This window comes from Syngnathus leptorhynchus, chromosome 3 (genome assembly GCF_054491065.1).
Source record: "Syngnathus leptorhynchus isolate UIUO chromosome 3, UIUO_Slep, whole genome shotgun sequence".
NCBI classification, from domain to species: domain Eukaryota; kingdom Metazoa; phylum Chordata; class Actinopteri; order Syngnathiformes; family Syngnathidae; genus Syngnathus; species Syngnathus leptorhynchus.
The window spans coordinates 7,822,008-7,844,607 of NC_141197.1; the positions used below are offsets into that span (position 1 = coordinate 7,822,008).

At 41.9% G+C, this 22,600-nt stretch overlaps 2 protein-coding genes across 12 annotated transcripts in view; both read left to right on the forward strand.

Annotated features, from left to right (window-relative positions):
• myo9aa (myosin IXAa) overlaps positions 1–15,634 on the forward strand; it is a 69,413-nt gene extending 53,779 nt beyond the window's left edge. For 4 of the 10 annotated variants that reach the window (XM_085908113.1, XM_085908114.1, XM_085908120.1 and 1 more), the window contains 23 exons: positions 2,066–2,188; positions 2,642–2,791; positions 3,509–3,819; positions 4,216–5,853; positions 6,147–6,243; positions 6,470–6,676; positions 7,360–7,454; positions 7,575–7,708; positions 7,841–8,061; positions 8,405–8,521; positions 8,635–8,823; positions 8,894–8,941; positions 9,535–9,646; positions 10,368–10,429; positions 10,597–10,789; positions 10,890–11,018; positions 11,114–11,219; positions 11,295–11,426; positions 11,545–11,668; positions 12,182–12,199; positions 13,239–13,426; positions 13,504–13,643; positions 13,729–15,634. In XM_085908113.1, coding sequence (XP_085764239.1) covers positions 2,066–2,188; positions 2,642–2,791; positions 3,509–3,819; positions 4,216–5,853; positions 6,147–6,243; positions 6,470–6,676; positions 7,360–7,454; positions 7,575–7,708; positions 7,841–8,061; positions 8,405–8,521; positions 8,635–8,823; positions 8,894–8,941; positions 9,535–9,646; positions 10,368–10,429; positions 10,597–10,789; positions 10,890–11,018; positions 11,114–11,219; positions 11,295–11,426; positions 11,545–11,668; positions 12,182–12,199; positions 13,239–13,426; positions 13,504–13,643; positions 13,729–14,219 — 5,025 coding nt within the window. In that variant the 3' untranslated portion in view covers positions 14,220–15,634. The remainder of the gene's footprint in view (positions 1–2,065; positions 2,189–2,641; positions 2,792–3,508; positions 3,820–4,215; positions 5,854–6,146; positions 6,244–6,469; positions 6,677–7,359; positions 7,455–7,574; positions 7,709–7,840; positions 8,062–8,404; positions 8,522–8,634; positions 8,824–8,893; positions 8,942–9,534; positions 9,647–10,367; positions 10,430–10,596; positions 10,790–10,889; positions 11,019–11,113; positions 11,220–11,294; positions 11,427–11,544; positions 11,669–12,181; positions 12,200–13,238; positions 13,427–13,503; positions 13,644–13,728) is intronic. The other 6 variants (XM_085908123.1, XM_085908118.1, XM_085908117.1 and 3 more) reach the window with 5 other exon arrangements.
• A 51-nt stretch (positions 15,635–15,685) lies between these two features.
• On the forward strand, positions 15,686–21,427 carry scamp2l (secretory carrier membrane protein 2, like). 2 transcript variants are annotated; one of them, XR_015065714.1, is made up of 10 exons: positions 15,686–16,022; positions 16,750–16,824; positions 16,908–16,994; positions 17,522–17,648; positions 17,722–17,850; positions 18,694–18,853; positions 18,957–19,058; positions 19,178–19,212; positions 19,403–19,520; positions 20,058–20,206. XR_015065714.1 is itself a non-coding variant. In XM_085908124.1 (9 exons), exons 1-9 carry the CDS (start codon positions 15,966–15,968, stop codon positions 20,190–20,192), a joined length of 990 nt encoding a protein of 329 aa, XP_085764250.1. In that variant the 5' UTR covers positions 15,691–15,965; the 3' UTR covers positions 20,193–21,427. The 2 variants fall into 2 exon arrangements, 1 of the variants encoding a protein (XP_085764250.1); XM_085908124.1 differs by lacking the exon at positions 19,178–19,212 and having other exon boundaries at positions 15,691–16,022; positions 20,058–21,427.
• The last annotated feature ends 1,173 nt before the right edge of the window (positions 21,428–22,600 follow it).

The following is a 22,600-nucleotide window of genomic DNA, read 5'->3' on the forward strand; positions in this document are numbered from 1 at the left end:
GGTGACCTGAGTTGATAACAACAATAATGTCCAGTAGAAGGGAGTCGATTGCAGGGTATATTGGTGGGTTGGATGCTTTTTGATTTATGTGAATAGTTTCACATGACTGGTGACCTGCCATCGAACCCGGGGCATTGTGACACAATTAAAGACACAAAAGCATTTTGTGTTCTTTCGTCTCGGTTTGTGGCTGTTTTATTTCAAGAAGACAAGCTGTGTTTAGTTAAATCTTTGTGAAAGTGATGATTATCTGAGTGAAACAGTGACAAGTGGTGTTTTTATAATACACAATTTACATAGCCCAAAATGCATTATACTGAAGTGAACCGAAGCATGGAAACAAGGCTTTAAAATGGTCGATATTCAAAAAAGTCTCCTCAGCCACAGAAAACATCATCTTTTCCCACAAGCTAAGTAGTGAACAATGTGACTAGTTTATGTATAAAATTGATGGTTATCTGTGGTTTATAAAACCCTCAATAAGCCAAGGTTTAGCCAGTAAACTGGCTGCATCTGCGTATCATATTAAAAATTTTTTTCCTTCTCTGCAAGCATGTGCTGGCCAGAACACAGAAGTACCATCAATCTCACTGTTCAAAACCCCCAAAGCTTGAAGGATATTTGACACTCATTTTTCCACAAGTGTCGGGCGGTGAAGACTCCTCGAAAAAAAAAAAAAAAAAAGTTTTGCTGATGTTGCTGAAATACGAGTTCACTTTGTGCCGTATAAATATGTTAGAATGATGTCAGAGACAATCCAGTGGGATGGTGGCTCATTGCATTCTCTTATCTATTGCCATTTTGCAGTTTTGGATGTAAATTTGTGCCAAAGCTTTCATGGCATTTAGAAGTTGGAGGCAAAGATTAAGTAGCAGACGATTCTCCCATTTAGGACTCTGAAACACCCACCATTGCGTAACCCAGAAATTTGTGCACAACCCTCAGAGAGGCGTGATTCGGTGAAATACCAGGGTGACCCTAATTGTTTTAATTTATTAATTTAAATGTGAAATGCGCTCGTGGATCCAGAAGTTATTCTGATCCTCACCAGTGACCGTGTCCACAGCTTATCTACAGGTTACTTTGAAGGCGTATGCCTTGTTTCATTGCCATTCACAAATTACCCTAAAAAGACAGCTCATAAATTTCTTTAGGCAAACGTGCCTTGATTGGTGGCAAAGGTTGGAGGAGATTGCCCAACTGATTTCAACCAACTCATACAAAGGAGCGTCTTTTAACTTCACGCAGAACTAAACTCATCCAAGAAAAACCTTCCTGCAGTTGAAAGCCCAACTCAAACAGCAGGAAATGAAACAAGAGTTTCATGACAGTGGGCTGGTAATTCAGAGCTAACTATATTGAATGTCATCAGAGGTGATATGGAGGCGGACCCAATTTTGTGGTCGGTGAATGTACTGGCCATACTGTAATTACCGAAATGTTTCAGTGAAGTGAGTGAGCCTCATGAAAGTAGCCTTTATGATGAGGTTACATAGATAACTTGAGCATCACTGTTCATCATTTGCCAGACATTCATCCAGACATATTTAGCGCTGCGGTCAACACTAATGACAAATATCCTTGGCATGATATCATGTTCACAGATTTGATTGTGTCCTGACTCCTTGGAACAGAGCTTGTCCATTGTCTTGCCCATTTTGCAACACTCCCACATGCTTATAATTGTATAAACACGGCATCGGTTTCCCCATCCACCCCCTACAGCTTAGGATGCAGTGGATCGGAGCCACACAATGGGCCTCAGTTTGAAGAGGGTTAGGCCTTCAGCGTAGTTACACCACGATGACCTACAAAGATGAACAACGAAGGCTTTCACCTGAAACAACTTGTTCATTTGCAGCGTCTGCTTTAGTCAAGTGATGCTTTATCAAGAATGCTCAATGTCTGTGTCTTGTGTTTGGGATATATTTCTGCAAGGCCACTAACAATTCTGAAATGTATTTTTTTTTTCTTTCTAGAAATCAACTATGGCAGTTGTCTAAGTTTGGACTGGGTTAACCAAAATAAGCATTTTTCTTTGTTCTGTCTTTTGTGCCCTTCATAGGATTTTGTCCATCACTTTTATGTGCTGCTCCCAGAGAGCATCAGTACCAGCAGAGAGGACATCCAGCACTGGCTGGACCAGCTGGACCTGGAACCTGATGGCTATCAAGTGGGCAAGACAATGGTATAGTTGCGCCTTCCTTTCTTGACACACCCTTTTATGGATTTTAGATGGCATACAAGTTGCGATATGCCAATCATATTGCACAATGTAGTTCACAAGGATTCATTAAGCTCAAGCTAAATGTTGTCAGAATGCTATCAGGATAACAAGTGTTGATTTTTAAAAATGCTCTGCACATTGAGTTAAAAGGAGGAATACATAACTGATGGAAGTTGTCTTAGTCTAAGGATTTAATCAAGTCCGTGCCCCATATTGGGAGGGTGTGTGTTCTCACCATGGATAGGGTCCATGTCTTGAGGGTGCTGCCTATATAATTACAAGTTCATACCTGACATTTTTGTGGCCATGTGTCAGAGATGTCAGATGTTTGTGTGCACAGACTAAGGGGGAGTCTCCAACCTCTGCCTTTCTTAAGCCGTCATTAACTAACTTGGTGGTGCTCCCTCCACTCAGGTGTTTCTGCGGGATGCAGAGCGTCAGCATCTACAGGCCAAACTTCACGGTGAGGTTCTCAGGCTCATCGTCATGCTTCAACAACGGTTCAGAGCCCGGTTGGAGAGGAAGCAGTTCCTTAGAATGAGATCAGCGGCAGTCTGCATCCAGGTATCGTCTTTTTCTTCGTCTGCTTAACTTTTATTGTATTCATTGCCTGCGTTCCTTTTTATAGGTGGGAAGTGAGTTGTGTGTGTAGTTTGATATATCTTTGTCATCTAAATGAGCAGTCATTTCATGTTTCTGTTTTTGGATTTTTTGTGATGAGAAATTTATAATCCTGCCCTTTAAGAAGAACTATTTCTGAATATTGTCAATGAAATACCTTTTGGAGTATTATACTATGAGTTTTTTTTAACTAGTTATGAAACACTTTGTTTGGATTCTTTTGACCTTGTATTGTTTCCAAACTAAAATCTCAGTAACATAATAATCTCTTTATTGACAGTATAGCAAATGACTTCTGACACACTACAGATAAAATAATTGTCCTTTTGATTACCCCCACATTTTTTTTTTGACCTTGTCAACCGTCATCTTGTCTTTCATTTCCAAAGCAGCAAGGAATCTTCAAAATATACACCATTGCACATAGTTTCAGTAATTTCATTTTTAGGGACAATCCTGTGTGTTTTACTTTTTAGCTACATTGGAAATCCCTTTTGACACAGTGTAATGATTACATTGTTTCCCAATTACTCACATGGAATTAATTCATCCACAACAGCAGATTTTTGTCCAAGTTCATAAGCAACAATGTATTCTATGAAAAAAATGACTCATATTAAAATGAAAAACAAATAATATTCCCCTTTTTTTTTATGACAGAAATGGTGGCGCTTGTACCGACCCATGGACAGTGAGGAAGAGCAAATGGAGCAGAATGCACATGAGGAGGCAGCATTGTGTCTGCAGACACATTGGCGGGGTTACCGGGAGCGTCAAAGGTTCATTTTGTGGAAAGAGGCCGCGTTGGTACTTCAGAGGGCATGGCGACTGTGGCTGTCTCGACGCTGTACAGCAGCTCTGGTCATTCAGACGGCCTGGCGCTGTCATTGGGCCAGAAAGGCCTACTTGCGCCTGTATGCTACTACGGTGCGCCTCCAGGCTACAATCCGAGGCTATCTTGCTCGGCAACGGTAAGACCGAGAACAGAGGTGAAACACCCATTGGTTTTTGGGAGTTATCGAGTTGAATTTGATATGTTTGTGAACATTTTGAACATGAGCGATTTAAACGTAACGATAGTTGTAGCGCAAAATGGTGGCAAAGGTATATTGCACAATGGTTTTAGAGTGTACTTGGTCAATGGGCAGCATTTCAGTATGAGCAAGCCCACAGAGCAGTTCAATAATCAGCTGATCCGCTGAAAGCAAACATTTTCATATAAGCCTCTAACTCCAGTGAAATCTTTTTAAGTTTGCTGAAGTTTGATTTGACCACACTGAGCTGTGTTCATAACAGAGTGTAAACTAATATGGCAAGATTGAATTTTGAATGAGCTAAACCTGTTCTTATATCCTTTCAATCACCAGCTTCAGGGAATTGACCAAACAGAAGCTGAGGGAGAAGAAGAATCAACTACAGAATGGACAGGTGAGATTTTCACCAGAAGAGGAGCCCCATGAGACAGCGATGGGTTTGGACCTTAGCACTTGGGAGGACCACTCCTACGAAGAACGGGAAAGGACACTCGATATCTGCGGCAGCAAGGATGGAGAGCTCAAGGAAGAAGGAATAGGAGGACAACCTACACGGGACTCAGAGTCACCTCCCTCAGTAACTCCATGCGCAGTCGTGGTGCGAGAGAAGCTCAGAGCAGCTGATGAGCTCAGCCAGAAAGCCACCCGCGCCAAGAGAGAGAGTCGGCGAATGCGAGAGTTGGAGCAAGCCAAATTCAGCCTGGAGCTCCTCAAGGTCCGTACGACCTGCGGTGGAAGCTCGCCCACCGCTGAGGAAAGGCGCTGGTCTGTTGAACTGGTGCCCTCCATCACACCCCCTCTGTGTTCACCACAGGGCACACCTGACAGTCAGAGCTCCAAAGGCAGCTTTGAACTTTTGAGTATTGAAGATGCTCCCAAAGCCACAGAGGAAGTGACTGACAGTGAGGACCTGTGCTCGCCAATCGGCTCACCCGGAGCACTGTCAGACCCAAGCGACGACTTTCTCTCCATAAGCCCCAAGACAGAGCAACTCGATAGGGTGCTGACTGCAGATGCCAGAGGCCATTTTCAGGAACAAACGGAACCTACCGTCTCCTCTACACATCCGTCCAAACTTGAGAACTACCTCCCGACCTTTTACGTCCCTGCTAATAAGAGGAGCAATGTCATTCCGAGTAATCCCGTACACGTACAATCTTCAATAGAAAGGCAAGAGTCAACCCGTAGGCCGGTGGTGGTGGTGATCAGCATGCAGAAGGAAACCCCAGTGAGCGATGAGCTGAGCGAGCTGGTCCATCCTTGTACCGAGGTTTGTGAGTCAGGGTCTCGGAAGGAGACGCCAGGGAGCGCTCCGGCGCCTTGCGTACCACAGCCCGTTTCCACGGTCGATCAGGTTGTCTTTGAAAAGCTGGTGCGGTTGAACGAGGAGAAGGAGGAGAAGGAGGAGAGGCAGCGTAACCAGAAACAGAAGAATGAGAGGGAAATGATGGAGCAGATAAGACAACAGAAGGAAGCGTTGGAGCGTCAGCGCATTTACTTTGCTCAGTATGAGAGAGACATGTTTGAGAAACAGAGGGGAGAGGCTCTGCGGAAGATACAGCGGAGTCGGCAGAGTGAACAAGATGATGGTGGACCTGCCACCTCGAGCAAACCGCCTCGACCCAGATCTCTGCTCATCGAGGGAACATCGGAGATAATTCCTCCTAAGAGAACCCAGTCGGAATCTTCTGACCCTTCGGTATACTCCCCACAAGGACGGGGTGTCCCCTATGGTGACGCTATTCCCCAGGTACCTCCTCCACCTGCCTCCGCCCCCACAGAGCGACGTAAGGAAGGCAAGTCTGCTGCGGAGGGCTGGGCACCCAAACTCACCTTGCAGTCCAAAGATGGAGCAACCAGAGTGAGAGCAGCCCCCAAGAAAGTGCAGCGTGGTCATGGCTCCGCAGTGAGTCAGTCAGCCAAACCGGGAAACATCTTCTTCTCTCCCAAGGACAAAGTAACATTTTCGAAGTAAGTATCAAAATAATAAACTACTAGCGGATGGGCAAGCAGGTTGGGTGGAGGACATACTGACACTGTTTATGTAATTTTCCGTGAGATGTTTTATCAAGATCTCCCTCTTGAACCAGATAAGACATCATGTAACTTTAGTACTGGCCAAGTTATCCTTTATGTCTATGTCTACAGTACTGTGGGTTTGTTTTATTTCATTTCAGGTCATCTTTATTTATCCAGGCAAATCAAGTCATGTCTCTTATGGGGTTTTTTTTTTTTTTTTCCTTCCTTAAATATTCTCCCTTCAGATTCGACAGCGGTAACGCCACTAAAGGCATGCCTCAAGCTGTCCCTACAGAGGGGCCTGCATTTTCCAGACTGCCTAAAGGAGCAAAAACACGTGATGTAAGCCGAATTACAATTTTTGTTGTTGTTTTTATTTCAATAGCTGTGCATTCTGCATTTTGATGCTTAGAATGAGTGAGTGAACAAAGTGCATTTTGGGTGGCCTGTTTTCTGTGTCGCACCAAAAGTGGTAATACACAAACCTTGTAGAAGAAGGTTATGACAGCAACTGGGTTCTATCCTCTTGCTATTTCAACATGCTGTTATCGCTTTCGCTGAACTCCAGGTGGGCAGAGTGGGGCACAAAAAGAAAGCCCGAATGTCACGGACTCGCTCAGATTTCCTCACCCGCGCCCCCGTCCTTTCTGTTGGGGGCGATTCAGATGAGGATGACTATGAGGCCACCAGCCCCCATCAGTCCCCCCTACCCCTCTGCAAGCAGAGCTCCACAGATGAAGGCCTAGGAGGCTCCTGTTTTAGTGACTCCGAAATGGTAACAGGTCCCACCTATGCCATCGCTGGCCTTGCCTATATGCTCTTCTTCTGCTTCTTTTTTTTTTTTTTCTAACCCCCCCCCCACAGCATTGAGACCATACACTTCTTTATCCTGAGCTTCAACATCTGTTTCATTTAAATGACTCAGTGGAAGACACATTGTGAAAAGCCCCAAAATATTTTGCATTGAAACAAGATGTCATCAGAAGGTGAAACATCTGTTGTAAAATGAGTTTAATTTATGGATTGGAGGGTCACTCAGCCTCCCTTTCAACAGTAAATGTTTATCAACAGTATATGTTAACTTGCGATGGAAGGAGGGCAGTTTCGCAAATGTGTTTTCCCAGACCTACAACTAAACTTTTAGTGGATTTACTAACAACTTTTCCTTCATTTCTCACAGGTGTTTCTGCAGTTCTTTGTAGAGTTTTTTGCAAAATGTGCATGTCGATCTAATCTGTTTTAATTTTAGTGGTCTCTAAACTTTGTGTCACTGAATTTGTCAACTCTGAATTCTTAAATGATTCAATTAATTAGTTACTCTTTGGGGGATTTTATTGGCATGATGGAAGACAATAAAAGGATGTGCTACGCTGCCATCTACTGGCAGGTCGTGATATAGACCAATGTTTTAGTCTTTTGGCCCAATACTTTTCAACCTTTAAATCGTTTACATTCCAGCCTGCCGGCTCAGAGGGAAACAAGGATCTACACGTTATGTCATCGGGAGATCTGAGAAAAGTGAACTCTCTGCGCAAGAACTCGCAGGACGGAAGGTTTGTCATTTACCTAAACTTTACTAGAAGTAATAAAAAATGGAAATCAGCATTTACATCTTGTACATTTGAAACACAATTTTTTGCACGAATTTTTTGTTGTGTACTTCAATTTTTTAGCAGAGTTCGTGGGAAGATGCGCTTCTGGGGCAAGACCAAACACGTTGATAAGAAGGCCTCCAGAGAGAAGCTGATTTGTGGGGGTGACTCCTTGGAAGGAGACATTGGAGACAGCGGGCCATTGCTAAGAGAAGGTCTTCACAATCAATTTCATGTTTTGATTTGTTTTCCAATGGAATCAAATAAAGGGGGTTGAATGTGAACATCAACCTCACCGCACGTCGAGATTACTACATCTGACGGAGCTTGTGGTTTATGTTGAACAGGTGAAGAAAGCCTGTCGCCTCGCTACAGTCCCGACCTGACGTGGGATCGAGGCTTCCGAGACCTGAAAGAGAATAAGGAACCTTCTCCCAAGGTGAAGCGGAGGCGCAGTGTCAAGATCAGCAATGTGACGGCGGAGCCTATTCAGTGGCCAAGTGATAGCCTGCAGATCCTCACCTGTATCAATGACTACAGAAGCATGAATGACTTTCTCATGAAGAAGGTGAGGCCACACACTCGTGGAGTTGTTTCATGACCCCTCCTGTTACGTCCTTCATATTTACACTTTGGTGAAATATTTTCACGATGGATTTGAAATGAACCAAGATGCTCATGGCCCTCTTCACATTTCTTGTTGTACTTGGGGAGCTCCACTCAGTTTCCGTGCGTAAAGTGTATTCAAGTAAGAATGATACAAAGCCCACCTGGTCAAGACACTGGATTCTCAAAGATGGTGCCATTTTTTTTTTTTTTTGTAAAGCCCCTGAATTAAATCTGCTTGAGACCATCTGTGACCATCATGTTGATATTTCTTTTCAAATCTAATTTGTGTGTTATATTTTCAGATTAACGACTTGGACACAGAGGATAGCAAGAAAGACACCATGGTGGATGTTGTATTCAAAAAAGCATTGAAGGAATTCCGTATGAATATCTTCAACTCCTTTTCCACAGCCCTGGCGGTATATAATCTTTTCCGCAATCACGGACGGTTTACACTGTACAATTCAATCTGCTTTGGCTGAATAATTCTCCCCAGTGTAACTTGAAAAATGTTATGCTCGTTTTACACCAGATGGACGATGGTAAGAGCATCCGCTACAAAGACCTCTACGCTCTGTTTGAGCAAATCCTGGAAAAGACCATGCGGCAGGAGCAGAGGGACTGGAGAGAGTCTCCTGTCAAAGTTTGGGTTAATACTTTTAAAGTCTTCCTGGATGAGTTCATGACGGAGTATAAACCTCTGAACAGCACACAAACTAAGGTAAGTCATACAGGGTAGTTCGAGTATTTCATGTGCGTGTGCTCATGTCCGTGATGTCTGTGTTTAACAGCAACCGAAACCTGAACGCAAAAAGCGGAGGAAGAAAGATGCAGATGTTGTAAGTTTCTTCATTGATGTTCATCTTCATAGAATTTTGATCTTGATTGATTGCGTTTGCATTTTGTCGAATCGACCTCATTTATATTTTGTTTAGTTCGTACGGCGTACACACACACACCAATCCGCCACAACACTGTATCTGTTATCCAATATTCAGCTTTTTACAACTGTAACACTGTCACAAGTTGTCAAGAACGTTTTATTTAAGCGAATCTGTTCATTATTGGGGTTGTGGTGTGCAGAGGTGAAGAACTGCACTGCATCATAATGATAGCTGCGTCAAATACCTATTTTGTTTACCTCAGTTGCATGAGAGTGTCCAGAATATTCGCATTAGCTTCCAGCACACCAGTGGACTACGGTTTTAACATATTTTTTCGTAACTATCTAGGAGGATCCAGAGAATTTGATTAGCCAAACATGGTCGGTTTTGTAACTGTTGTTGTAAACATACAATTGTCTCCAAAAAATTGTTAAACTGAAGATTGTAGATTCAATTGAAGAATTAATTGAGAGGTGTTTTCCAGAACTTTTGTCCAAAACGTTGCTATCACTTTCCAGTGAAGTTGAAGCTTCTTCTCCCATATTCAGGTGGAGGAGCATAACGGTCACATCTTCAAATCCACCCAATACAGCATCCCCACATACTGTGAATATTGCTCATCGCTCATTTGGATGATGGATCGCGCCTGCGTTTGCAAACGTGAGTATGCTCACATACTAGATTGTGGATTTTTAAAGGAATCACTTGTGAAAATAGTTGAAATGTGATTTATGAAAGTAAAAGTGGGCCACGTGTTTTATTTGGTGGAATAATTTTATTATTACTTTTGTGTGTTTGTAATTTAACCAAAAATAACTTTGTCAGATGGAAAGTCCACATCTTGCCCCAAAACACTTCACTGCTAACAGAGTTGCGGTTGAACAAATCATGTGATGAACCCACACAAATAGATTGCTTATGGACTAGAATAACATTTAACCAGATATGATTTGATTAGACTTAGATAATGTGTTTGTGTTTATGAATACTGCTAGCTAGCCTTCAGGCCTATGCTTTTTTTCATAAAGACTTTCTCATGATCTCTGGCTACCGTGCACCATAAAATACACATTACAGTGTCTGAGTGAGTGAGTCTGGCTTTTGAAAGTCACATCCCGCCCTCTCTCCCTTCAATGTTCTAATCAGATTGTCTTCAACTGGACTCATGTGGGTCTGTGGTTCTGCGACTCCCACAAATGTCTCTTCACAATTTGTCCTTTCTTCACTCAGTATTCTTCTCATGCCGGCCAATTCTGCTCTGCCGTTTTCATCGAATCATTTTTTGGGTTTGACTGGGCTCTTTGAAAGATGAGGAGGCACTGCCTTTCTGTGGATAATGGCAATACGAGTGTGTTTGATTTTTCTGCCTGTGTTTACCCAGTGTGCCGTTACGCCTGCCACAGAAAGTGCTGCCAAAAGACGACCACCAAATGCAGTAAGAAGGTGAGTTGAAGTCCGTGACTTCATTAATGCTGATACGGACCCATTTTTGCCTACATTGTTAGCAAGCTCGAATCGTGCCATGTTTTTTCATCATTATTATTATTGTATTGGTGTTTTTGCATGTGCACGTGTAACTCTTTGAGCAATTATTTTTGCTCTTTGAACAGTTCGACCCTGAGCTTTCCCCGAGACAATTTGGTGTGGAGGTGTCGCGTCTGATAAATGATGAGAGAACGGTGCCCCTTGTGGTGGAGAAGCTTATCAACTACATTGAGATGCACGGCCTCTACACTGAGGGAATCTACCGAAAATCAGGATCCACCAATAAAATCAGAGAACTGAAGCAGGGACTTGACACAGGTAAGTTTGTTGTGACCAGGATGTTGAAGCCAAAAATTCAAAGATGACACATTTAACTTTCTGCTCTGCTCTGCTCTGCTCTGTCTTTGTGTTGTCACAGATGTAGAGAGCATGAATCTGGATGACTACAACATCCATGTCATCGCCAGTGTCTTCAAGCAGTGGTTGCGAGACCTGCCAAGTCCTTTGATGACGTTTGAGCTATATGAGGAGTTTATTCGTGCGATGGGTAAGTTCCCCACCATGTGTGTTAAAACGTCTTCCACGGCACATTCTGTGAATGCCTTCAAATTAAAAAAAACAACAATATTTGTCCTTTCTCAGGTTTGCAGGATAGAAAGGAAATGATAAGAGGGGTGTATTCAGTTGTTGACCAGTTAAGCAGAACGCACCTAAACACTTTGGAACGGCTCATATTCCATCTTGTCAGGTAAATGCAGATGATTTAAATGTGTTCAAACAAAACCCTAATGGAGTTCTTACAAACCTGTATTGATCCTTTCAGGATTGCATTGCAAGAGGACACAAACCGTATGTCAGCTAATGCACTGGCCATAGTTTTTGCTCCCTGTATCCTGCGCTGTCCAGACACCATTGATCCACTTCAAAGTGTCCAGGATATCAGCAAAACCACAGCGTAAGCATGTCCTCAACCTGTAGTCAAGACTAAAATACATGACGATAATTGTGTGTACTATTCTTGGGGTCAGGAAATGTTTGTAGTCCCACCATGGTGCATTTCTGTCTGTCTATAGGTGCGTCGAACTTGTCATTTGTGAGCAGATGACAAAGTACAAAGTGCGACTGAATGACATCAGTACCCTGGAGTTTGCTGAAACTAAGGCCAAATGCAGATTGACTTTCATCCGAAGATCGATGGTATGATTAAACTCTGTCTCACGTTACTTGTCCTGCATGGGTGCTGGTCACCCTTTTTGGGATCCTCTCTATCACGTCCGTTATTTTGCACAGTAACCCTTACTTTGAACTATATTTGAGTCTGTGCCGTGCAATTGCGCAATAGTGAAAGTTGTAAGACTGATACTAATTATAACTATAAATTTGTAACAAACTTGACATTAAAAGTGTTACGGTACAGGTGAATGTGAAAAGTTTGGGGAAGGCCAGATCCGTAGGCAGGCGGATTGATGATTTGGGATGAAATTGAACGAGTAAGCTGGGTCCTTTCGTCCAACGTGAAAGTAGGCCAACGTCAGAAAATCAGTTTGACTACTCTAAACCCAAATTACATTTTTTCTTAGGTTATAGCAGTTCACGATTTCTTATACAACCCGAGTATAAGACTTATTAAACTTAAGTAGATGCCTTGAACTGAAGTTTGAAGGTGTGTCGGGAAAAAACATTTGACATTTTCTCATTTCATTTTCACAGTCAAAGACACCAAAAAAGGTAAAGTATAGATGTTGATCAGTGGTGTACTGTCATCAACTGCCTTGTGGTTTGTGGGTTGTGTTTTTGTGCTCGGCTGCATTTCCAATGTTTCCCATCCAAGTGCCTGTGGGTGCCTGTGTCAACTTTTCATTCTGTGGTACGAAACAAGTTCTAATGCATGAAAAGGGTTTGGAGTTAGTGTGAAGACAGCCTTTCATTTAAGTTTGTGTGTGCAAGTTGCAATACAAGCTTTTGGAGGGGTCTCTATAAATTCAGTAAATGACAAAGCACATAATACAACATTATTTAAAAGAAAAAACAAACTACTGACAAGAGTAGATGAAAATGACGATGGTCTGAAGTCTTTAAAAACGATCACCTTTGTTAGACTCATTTGCTGCTGCTGTTTTGCAGCATGGTAACTACTAGTATAAGGTCCACTACTTTAGGCAATTTGAGTTTTTCAATCGAAATTGCGACAGCGGATACTGATTCACACACTTATTTGCAAGCGTAATGCTGTCAACGTTGTCATCAGAGTATAAAATGCTCTGTTTTAGTGTATCATCAGCACAAATAAGACATGAGCATCTCAGTAAGTTTGAAGAAAGTGGAAAAAGATTTATGAAATCAGTAAGAAAAAAAATTTGTCTGAAAATGATACTTTCTAAAAGTGTCTGTACTGTAGATAGAATACACGTTTTAGCGATAAGAAATGCTAATATTTCATAAAATATCAAAATTATTTTAATAATAGGAGAGATATAATGGCTGAATTAAATCTATACATTATGATTCTTAGGAGTGAAGTATGTGTTTTTGTTCAGTTGTGAAGTTCTAAAATAAAATAAAACACTTCAAACTTTTCTATATACTTCAATTTAATGAGATGCTCCTGTTCATTTTAACCGAGAGAGGAGGCCATATTTTTCACCCCGACATACTGATGAATTTTCATTCTGGGTGGGAGCTAAGGTGCGCTTCCTGGAGATTCACATTGGCTTCCACATAACGAACCCTGCTTTCGTGCTCATGTTCTCATTGATTTGTTTTCCAGAGAAAACGTCTAAGCTTTCACTCACCTTCGCCTCCCGTGAGCCCACAACTTCAGTCATTGTCAGACGCCGTAATAGAAGAGAACGAGGGAGCTGAGTCTTTGGTGGAAATCTCCGAGCATCAGCATGCAGCGATGGAGCAGGAAGAGAGAGTGCTGACGGAGCAAATTGAGAACTTGCAAAAAGAGAAGTAAATGCTGTCACTGCACATAATTGGCAAGCACTTAATGATGCATATTCAACTCACATGCTAATGTGCTCCCGCAGAGAGGAGCTGACTTTTGAGATGCTGACTCTGGAGCCACGAGCATCGGATGATGAGACACTGGAGTCGGAGGCCTCTATCGGTACTGCTGACAGCTCTGAAAACCTCAATGTGGACCCTGAAGCTATTTCAGACTTTTCTGGTATGTCGCTGTATAGAAACTGAGAAAATATATTTCTCGCTCTTTTGTATCATAAAATAAAATGTAAACTGTCCATATTTCTCAGAGAGACGTCCAGTTTTGACTCCCCCTTGGTCTCGGAGGTCCGATGGAAAGAGCCCACGACATCGCACTCTGAGACGGCAACCAGATTCCCTGGACTCTGTGGATTCTTCCTCGAGTGTTTCCCCCTACTCCTCCTTGTCATACTTCCAGTCGTCGCCTTCTCCCGTCTCGAATACCAGCCGTGGCTTTCGGTACCACTCCGCTTCAAAGTCTCCCTCTTCAAGCTCGGGTGCATCACAGGCCCAGAATGCGCCTCAAGCTTCCCGCTTTGACAGTTTCAACTGCAGTCCTACAGCAGAGCTGGAGAGCGTGTTTGATGAAAAACCACAGTTTTCCAGCCGTGGCACCTTCAATCCAGAGAAAGGTAAACAGAAACTCAGGGGGGCCAAACATGTATCCCCAAGGCATAGCAGAGAAAGCGGCAGTCACAGCAGTGAGCCACCTGACATACAGCAGCAGCCGGTGTACGGCAAGAATGAATTCATGGTATGAAGGACTCAATGATGACACACTCTGGAAGCACGCTTACCTAGCCTTTAAAACCGAAAAGAATTGTACCCAAGTGCCGTGTATAGTGAAGAGGTACAAGATGGTCAGCGGTAAGGAGCTCCACTTGTGTGACCAATGCAGCCACTGAAGCTCTCACAACTGTGCCTTGGCAGCTCCGCACCAGTTATCAAGAGGAACACATGCTGGTCTGGAGGGCAGAGCAAAGGGAATGTTTGGAAATGTCAAAGACGGTGATAGTGAATATTCCAAGGCTGGAAAGCCGAAGCGAAACAAACATGGCATCAGGGATAGCTGATGTTGTATTGAATCTAACTCTCACAATTATTAGCTGCTCTTGAGTTTACAGTTCATAACAATCAATGTATACATACAGTGGTTGCTTGATTACGAAATGTATTTTCCCCTTGTATTTAATGAATTTTATTGTCACGTAAATTTTATTAGCCTATACATTTATAAATACTGTACAAAGCCGGAACACCAGCTTATGCTGGGAAGTTGAAGTCACATATTTATCATCTTTTTTTTTTTTTTCTCCTCCTTTCTTTGGAACTATTTTGGTCAGAAGTTACAGAATATGGCAATGGAGGATATATATGTGTGTGTTCATGTGCCAAGCGGTCGATATACTTAAAATGCTACTTTTCCACTCTGCAAGGGAGATACCACCATCAAAGGGACCAAGTTAGCTGGTGTGTAATTCCTGCCAAGGGGACCTATGTACTGCGAACAATGTCAGATGTGTATAAAATCCTTGCATTAACTATTTAACAGCCATAAAGCAACTGTAATGTACAGTACAGTCCATATGTACAGTATAGTGAACAAAAATGCCATCTTTCCTGACCCCCCAGTATCAAACCCTCCTTGACTATTTGCTCAATAGCAACCCAAAAAAAAAAAAACACACCATGTTGTCTGTCTTGCTTCCTGTTTTATCTGTAGCCTCGAAGTGCCTCTTAATTTCAAGGTGTTACATGGGAAAAGATCAAGTTCTGTCAAAGATTAATGATTAATATTTCATCAGGTTTAAGAACAATTTATTAATGTGCCATCCATATAATGTACAATTTGTTCCAAGATGATATAATTCTTAACCTTGGGCTGTTCTTTTTTATTTTTTTGATCAAGTGCAGAAATCTGAATCTTGAGTATTTTTTGTAAAATTCTGTATCTGATTATTTCTCTGTGTAATTTGAGTTTAATTATTTATCAAAGTAGGTGATCAGAGTGGAAGAGAAACATTTTAAATCCTGCTCGCACCACTTGTAGTTTTGGGAGCGTCAAAGCCACATGGGGAGATCTACTATTGATGTGACTGTTAAATCGCCTTGAAAAAAAGACAAAGTAACAAAGTGACATCATGATATTAAAAGCTTTGCTACATCTCAAAGCCATACTGGTTTATTACGTGAATACATCAAGATGTCCTCGGATTTGCACGGTCATTTCTTTTCTGTTTAAATCCAAACATTAATTTAGAGTCTTAACAATGTAGGTATGTGACTAGTGCAAGCTGCGCTGCGTTAAAATAAGGGTACCTCAAAAAGATAAGATTTTTGCTACCCAAACCTAAAATCGATCAATTGTGACGCGGCGGTCCTGCTGTGACGTGAATACCTGTGGAGTGACGCATGCGCAGAACGCAGCCGCACCGCCATCGGGATCAGCTGCAGCCAGGGAGCAACAAGGTGCGTTGTTTATCGACAAGAAAACCCCAACACCACAATGTCGGGATTTGACAACAACCCATTCGCCGACCCTGTGGACGTAAATCCCTTCCAGGTGAGACTCTTGTTTTCCTCTTGTTTTTAAGGGACAAACGACTTTGGTCCTTAATTTGGGTTTAGGACACGCTAAAGAAACCTGTTTGGTCGGTTGCTGGGTTTGGCCTCAACAATTCCTACCGGAACAAGCGCCCTTGAAGTTAAAATAAAATGTTGTACAAATATTGGCCGTTTATAAAGAGAAGACCATGAAACAAGCTTCAAATAATGACTTGGTATTGTAACCTCAACAGGTAAGAGTCGCAACAGGTGTCTGCTGCTACTCAGCCAATAATATAGCGCCACAAGACAACGCCACTTATAAAGAAGTTTAAAAATAATAAAAAAGGTGAAATACCTCACTTTCTAAATTAAATCATCCACTGTGTGAGGGTCGTTGTGGCATTTTGAGGGCTTTTGTGTCATGGGCTGCCCCCTTGTACCATCTCACTTGTCTGTAATGTTCATTTTGAGCGTCGCACATTTGTGGCACGCGTATTTGGTCCATATTTGCTAAGGAAAGGTGTTTGTTCAACCTGGAAACGTTTTAACAAAGACTCAAGGAATCAATAGTGCCTTAATAGGTCATGTACCCTCCAGGAAATGTGACTTAATGTTCTTCCTGAACACTGAACCTGTAGTATTGCTCCACATGCCTAAAATGCACTTGAGCATCTGTTGTTCCCCCTTTCTTTAATAATGACTAGTGATAATATGAATAATATAACAACTAACATCTTTTGCAGGACGCTTCTGTCACTCGGGCCACCCGAGGAGCCGTTGATGGGATGCAGGAATACAACCCTTTCTCTACTGAATTGGTGAGCTGCTTGTCTTTTGATGTATATTGCAGTTCTTCCAACCTTGAATTCTTTAAGAACCTGCATTACGTGATATTCCACAGAAGGATCGCAGTGACACGACCATCCCCATCTCAGCTGTTTCCTCTCAACCTGCCGTACTGCAAACATCTGTAGAGCAGAGTTCACAAGTGAGAGAAATGAAATGAGCACAAGTGTAGTTAGATTAAAGCTATTTAATACACAAACTTTCAAATCTGAAGTTCAACTCGTCATATGATTTTGCATTTGTCGTAATAGATTTGGGTGGGAGTCAGGTGAGGCCCTGGACGTGCTGCCAGTCAGTGTCATACAGCCAGACAAACAAAATTCACACTTATTTTTGCATCTATGGACAATTTAGAGTTGTCAGTTAACCTGACACACAAAACACACATTCTCCAGCAAAACATGCACACTCCAAACGGAAAGACTTCAGCTGAGATTGCAACCAAGAACAACTCCACTGAGTGGCTCACTTACTAACCAAATTCCACCTCATGTTGCCTCATTTTTCAGACATCACTGTATCTAAAAACAAGCATAAGAGACCTACATGACTATTTAATTTATGGTCATGGAAGCATTGATGTCTCTCAGGTTTCCATCGCAAGGTCATTTGAATGAAATGTGTCTGACTGTACGTATATAACTCGGCAACCTCCCTGTTTGATAACAGATATCTGCTGCAACGGCTGCCGGTCAGGCAAATCTGATCAAGCAGCAAGAAGAACTAGAGAGGAAAACAGCAGAGTTGGAGCGTAAGGAGCAGGAACTTCAGAACAGGACATCCCGGAACACGGGCGGTAAGTCACTCTTTCAAATGAGTATATTGTTCAACGATTGGGAGGTAACAGAATTTTGCGATTTGACCACCAGTTACTGAGAACAATTGGCCGCCCCTGCCCAAGTTCTTTCCGTTGAAGCCGTGCTTTTACCAAGACTTTGAGTTCGACATCCCTGAGGAATACCGCCAGATCTGCAAAAGAATGTACTACCTGTGGATGTGTAAGTATCTTTCATCCATATGAATATGGAGTTCAATCCACCAAGACCAGAGAGCACATTTGCTGTTTTTGTAGCTGGCATTGGTCTTAACTCGGTATGTATCGCATTTTTACGGATTTTATTCTCAACCCATCCGCCGATATTTACTTAAAATCTCAGCTATTTATTGTTTTTGTGTTCAGGCTAAAGCAGTGAATGTATTACTTTGCTACTTTCTCGGTTTGTTGTTAGTTCCAATTCATTAGTTTTTTTCTCCCATTTGAGATGCGTTGTCTTGTTGGTTGTCCCTGTATGCAGCTCCTCTCTCCAATGCACCAGCAATTTTTCCCTGAGTGAGGTCACGTCAGTTTGTGCTTGCGTGTTAGTTAGGCTGCCTATACTATTCAGCCTCATGTGGGAGTGGTTTGTTGAACAATTTAACTACTGAATGCATTAGTTTATATAACTCGGCTTCTCAATTATATTCAGTATGCCAGACGCAATGTTGGTACTTTATGGTCCTCTCCAAACCCAGTCTTTAACCAATTTTTGCTGTTCACAGCAGGTCCCAGTCCCCCACAAATAGAAGGTTAATTCTAGATATCGTGGTAGACATAGCTCCTTAAACGGTACATGCTGATACAAAAAAAAAAAAAAACCACATACAAATCTGCCTCATAATGTGGAAAGTGCTTGCATTTTTAAAAGTATTTCTTATGGCTTTACATGACGGTTACAGTTCACGTGTCCCACAAATATTTGTTTTTGATAATCAACAAAACAATTAGTTACAGACACACGAGTCTGATGGTTTAGGTTCTAGCCGTTCACTGTTCATGTATGTCGGTGATTGTGCTTGTGCAGTTCATTGTGTGACGCTGTTCCTCAACGTGCTGGCCTGCCTGGCCTACTTCACTGTGGACTCTCAGTATGGCGTTGACTTTGGTCTGTCCATCCTCTGGTTCCTCCTCTTCACTCCTATCGCCTTCATCTGCTGGTACAGACCCGTATACAGAGCCTTCAGGTATACTCTGCTCGGTTGCTGGCTTTGTGCTCATGGACCAAATGGATTATCAAAAATATGCAGTTTCACTTCCTTGTTTTGTGTGTCCTTCTTTTGTTTCCAGGTCTGACAGTTCCTTCAGCTTCTTTTTCTTCTTCTTCGTCTTTTTCTTCCAAGTGACTGTGTACATCATTCAGTCTGTGGGGATCCCCAAATGGGGCAACAGGTGAGCGGTACACTTGGGGGATAATCTGCATGTCCTAGGCCACCACATGGATGGAGTCTTGTGCGTGTTTGTACTGTTGTGGCTTCTACTTGAACTTCTCTTTTGTGTCTCTTTGACAGATCATTGTTGTCTTCTTTAAGGGGTTCTATACTTTGTAAGTGTGTGATTCCTTTCTCTTTGCATTTCCCCTTGATACTCTCGAAAGACAGTATGTTCGTTGACCTTGTTTTTCCGCCGCCAAAAACTGGTGAAGGTCTAGCATATGTATTCATTCACATTGTATGCTGCTACATAGTGCTTCCTGTTTTGTTGATAGCACGTTTGTATGTCTGTAATGTTGACAGTGGCTGGATTGCGTCCATCAGCATGATCAACAAAAACCTGGCTGTGGCCGTGGTCATGATGGTGGTGGCTGGCTTTTTCACTGTCAACGCCGTCCTGGCCGTCATGCTGCTAAAAATGGTATTCCAAACTAAGCTTTTGCCAGCTTTGCTAAAGATATTTATTATTTAGCAGACCACCTAAGTGTTATTGTGTACATGTGTGTGTGTGTCTCATTTGGTTAGTTTTCAGTGAGTCATAGCATATATAGATTGCCAACACTTCAAGGGGAGTCAACCACAAAATTTTCTTTACAATACCTCCACGGGTCTATACATGGCATTCAGATTAATATTGCGTTTGTGGAATATGAGTTAAGCGGCAAAATTCACCTTTTTTTTATTCATCGCACAGGGCGGCCATTTTGCCACTTGCTGTCGACTAAAAATGACATTACAGTTGCCAGGTCTCAGGTCACAACCAATCACGACTCAGCCTCAGAGAATTGCTGATCCAGTCTTTCGGCTAGTTGTACTGCACAGAACATTTTACAAAGACAATTTTGGGGTTTACTTCCTCTTTACACAATACAGTATATTATAAAAATGTAGAGTAGAAATTCATCATGAAATTGCTGTTAAACCGCTGAAATATGATTTATGATTCTTTGCCACAAAGGTCCATTCCAAGTACAGACGTACAGGAGCCAGCTTCAGCAAGGCTCAGCAGGAGTTCTCCAGTGATGTCCTGACCAACAGAACCTTCCAGTCTGCTGCTGCAACAGCTGCTCAGGGAGCCTTCAGCAGGGACTAAAACGTGACGTTTTTCCGTGTTCTCTTAAACCTGTCGTCTTGCCACATAGTTGTGGTTTGTGTTAAACAAATGCGCTATATACATGGTTGTATGCTATATTTAAAAATGTACAAGTCCAGCCATGATAGCTTTTGAGTGATCTATGGCTTGTTCATGCTTTGAAATGCACTCTACAGTGAGTACACCTCAACACAATTGGGCAAGATGAGGCTGTTATGAAACAACGCTGAATTGGGGGCAGGCCATATTAACATTGCATCACCACTAGAAAAACACTCGGATGTCAGATAAGGTCAATGTGCTACTTTTAAAGCCCAATCAAATTAGTTTTGAAGTTTAGATCCTGCCAGTAGTATTATTTTTATTTTTAATAATGAAGGAATACAGTGGAAAAATGAAGTGAAATTGTTCATTCTGCCCTTGAGCGAGGGACCCCTGATAAAGAACAGGTTAGCATCTGAAAATGTGGTCCAAACTTGTGAAAACAGATGGCTGAGGTCAATTATTTTCATATTCTCTGCATGCACAGCATAATAATGCTAAAAAATAGTAATAGTCCATTTCTAGGTGAAGGTTACTTGTTACCACAGCCCACTTTTGTATATTTTCTTCTGTATGCTTTTGATAAGTAATGAAGGAATTTCCTTGCTTACTGGCTTTAATGAAGGGTGAAACGAAAACTGTTCACAAGCCAACATTAAGTTGTCTTAAAACAGATGGTCGGATTTTATACATTTTGATTTGTCAAGAATTCCATGCTTGTTTGGAATCTAAAGTGCGTGGCATGTTTATTTATTCACTGAGAATGCAAACCATAACCAAGAAAGTAGCTTAACGAACAAAAGAACATATTTGTGTCCATTTTCCAGACACTGCTAATTGTATTACAGATTTCACCGATGTAAAACTCCTTTGACGTTGATTGTCGATTCAGCCTCGTCTTTCATAGTCGATGACTTTAAATTAACATAATCTCAATCTTCGTTGCCACGATGAAAGCACTCTAAATCCAAGCAAATTGTGTGTGCCTGTGCCTTAAGCAGATGTAACCTACATATTTGCATTTTTTTTTCTTTTTTATTGTATCACATTTCTTTCTCTTTTGTCTTGAGACCTGTTTTTTTCTTAGGTATGTTGTATGTATGTTGGTATGTTGGAAAAATTGTTGAAATATTTTTGTTTTTAGGGTTTCTGATGGGACAGTTGATTGAATAAATCCCTCCTTAAATTTACAATATTGTATACAGTGTTGTGTTGTCCAGAATGATGTCATCCAAATTGTATTGTTTGATATTTGAGGGGTTTATTAAACCCTGGCGTCTGCACATACAGAGCAGTCAAACAAACAGTTTAGTATTCGAAATATTCGCTTCCGCATCCAACCCTTTCCATGAACCCCTTCGAACCCCAAGGAAAGAAAGATCCACTCACTGAAACACCACTTTTATGCAAGTTTTCTCCAAGCTAACGGCGAACTTTATTGCATGAAGGGATGCGCTGTTATGCAACAACGGGGAGAGTATGCTTTTCTTTGGGTAATCTTTATTTTATAACACTTATCGTAGTTTTTAAATAACGTGTATGCATATATACCTAAATATTGTGATCCAATATATCTACTGCAATTTCACATTATATTGCTGGTTTGAAATTTACTTTTATTATTATCAATTATTATTATAATTATTTTAATAAAGATTTATCTTAAACTTGTCTGGTGTTTTATTCCTTTTTTTTTGTTTTTATTATATATCTATGTTATATAAAAATCCGAGTGACGTCACATATCAAACAGCCAATCAGAAAGTGGGGGTGAGGGCGAGTGTGGCACTTTTCATGATTTTTCCCTAAAGAAGTGGCCTGTGATTAGGTACACCTGAAAATAGCGGTGTACCTAATAGCGTGTCAGAGTGACGTCACAGATCAAACAGCCAATCAGAAAGTGGGGGTGAGGGCGGGTGTGGCACTTTTCACTTTCCGTGAAGCTTTGACCATGATTTTTCCCTAATGAAGTGGCCTGTTATTAGGAACACCTGAAAATGGCGGTGTACCTAATGGAGTGTCCAAGTGACGTCACAGATCAAACAGCCAATCAGAAAGGGGGGGGTGAGGGCGGCTGTGGCACTTTTCATGATTTTTCCCTAATGAAGTGGCTTGTGATTAGGTACACCTGAAAATGGTGGTGTACCTAATAGAGTGTCTGAGTGACGTCGCAGCTCAAACAGCCAATCAGAAAGTGGGGGTGAGGGCGGGTGTGGCACTTTTCATGATTTTTCCCTAATGAAGTGGCCTGTGATTAGGTACACCTGAAAATGGCGGTGTACCTATGGAGTGTCTGAGTGACGTCACAGATCAAACAGCCAATCAGAAAGTGGGGGTGAGGGCGGGTGTGGCACTTTTCACTTTCC

What these genes read in the sequence shown, in the direction of transcription:
- scamp2l (XM_085908124.1), top strand. Translation starts at nt 15,966, where the DNA reads ATGTCGGGATTTGACAACAACCCATTCGCCGACCCTGTGGACGTAAAT. An exon ending in ACCCTTTCTCTACTGAATTG is followed by an intron (nt 16,825 to 16,907) that starts GTGAGCTGCTTG and finishes GATATTCCACAG; the next exon opens with AAGGATCGCAGTGACACGAC. An exon ending in GACATCCCGGAACACGGGCG is followed by an intron (nt 17,649 to 17,721) that starts GTAAGTCACTCT and finishes TTTGACCACCAG; the next exon opens with TTACTGAGAACAATTGGCCG.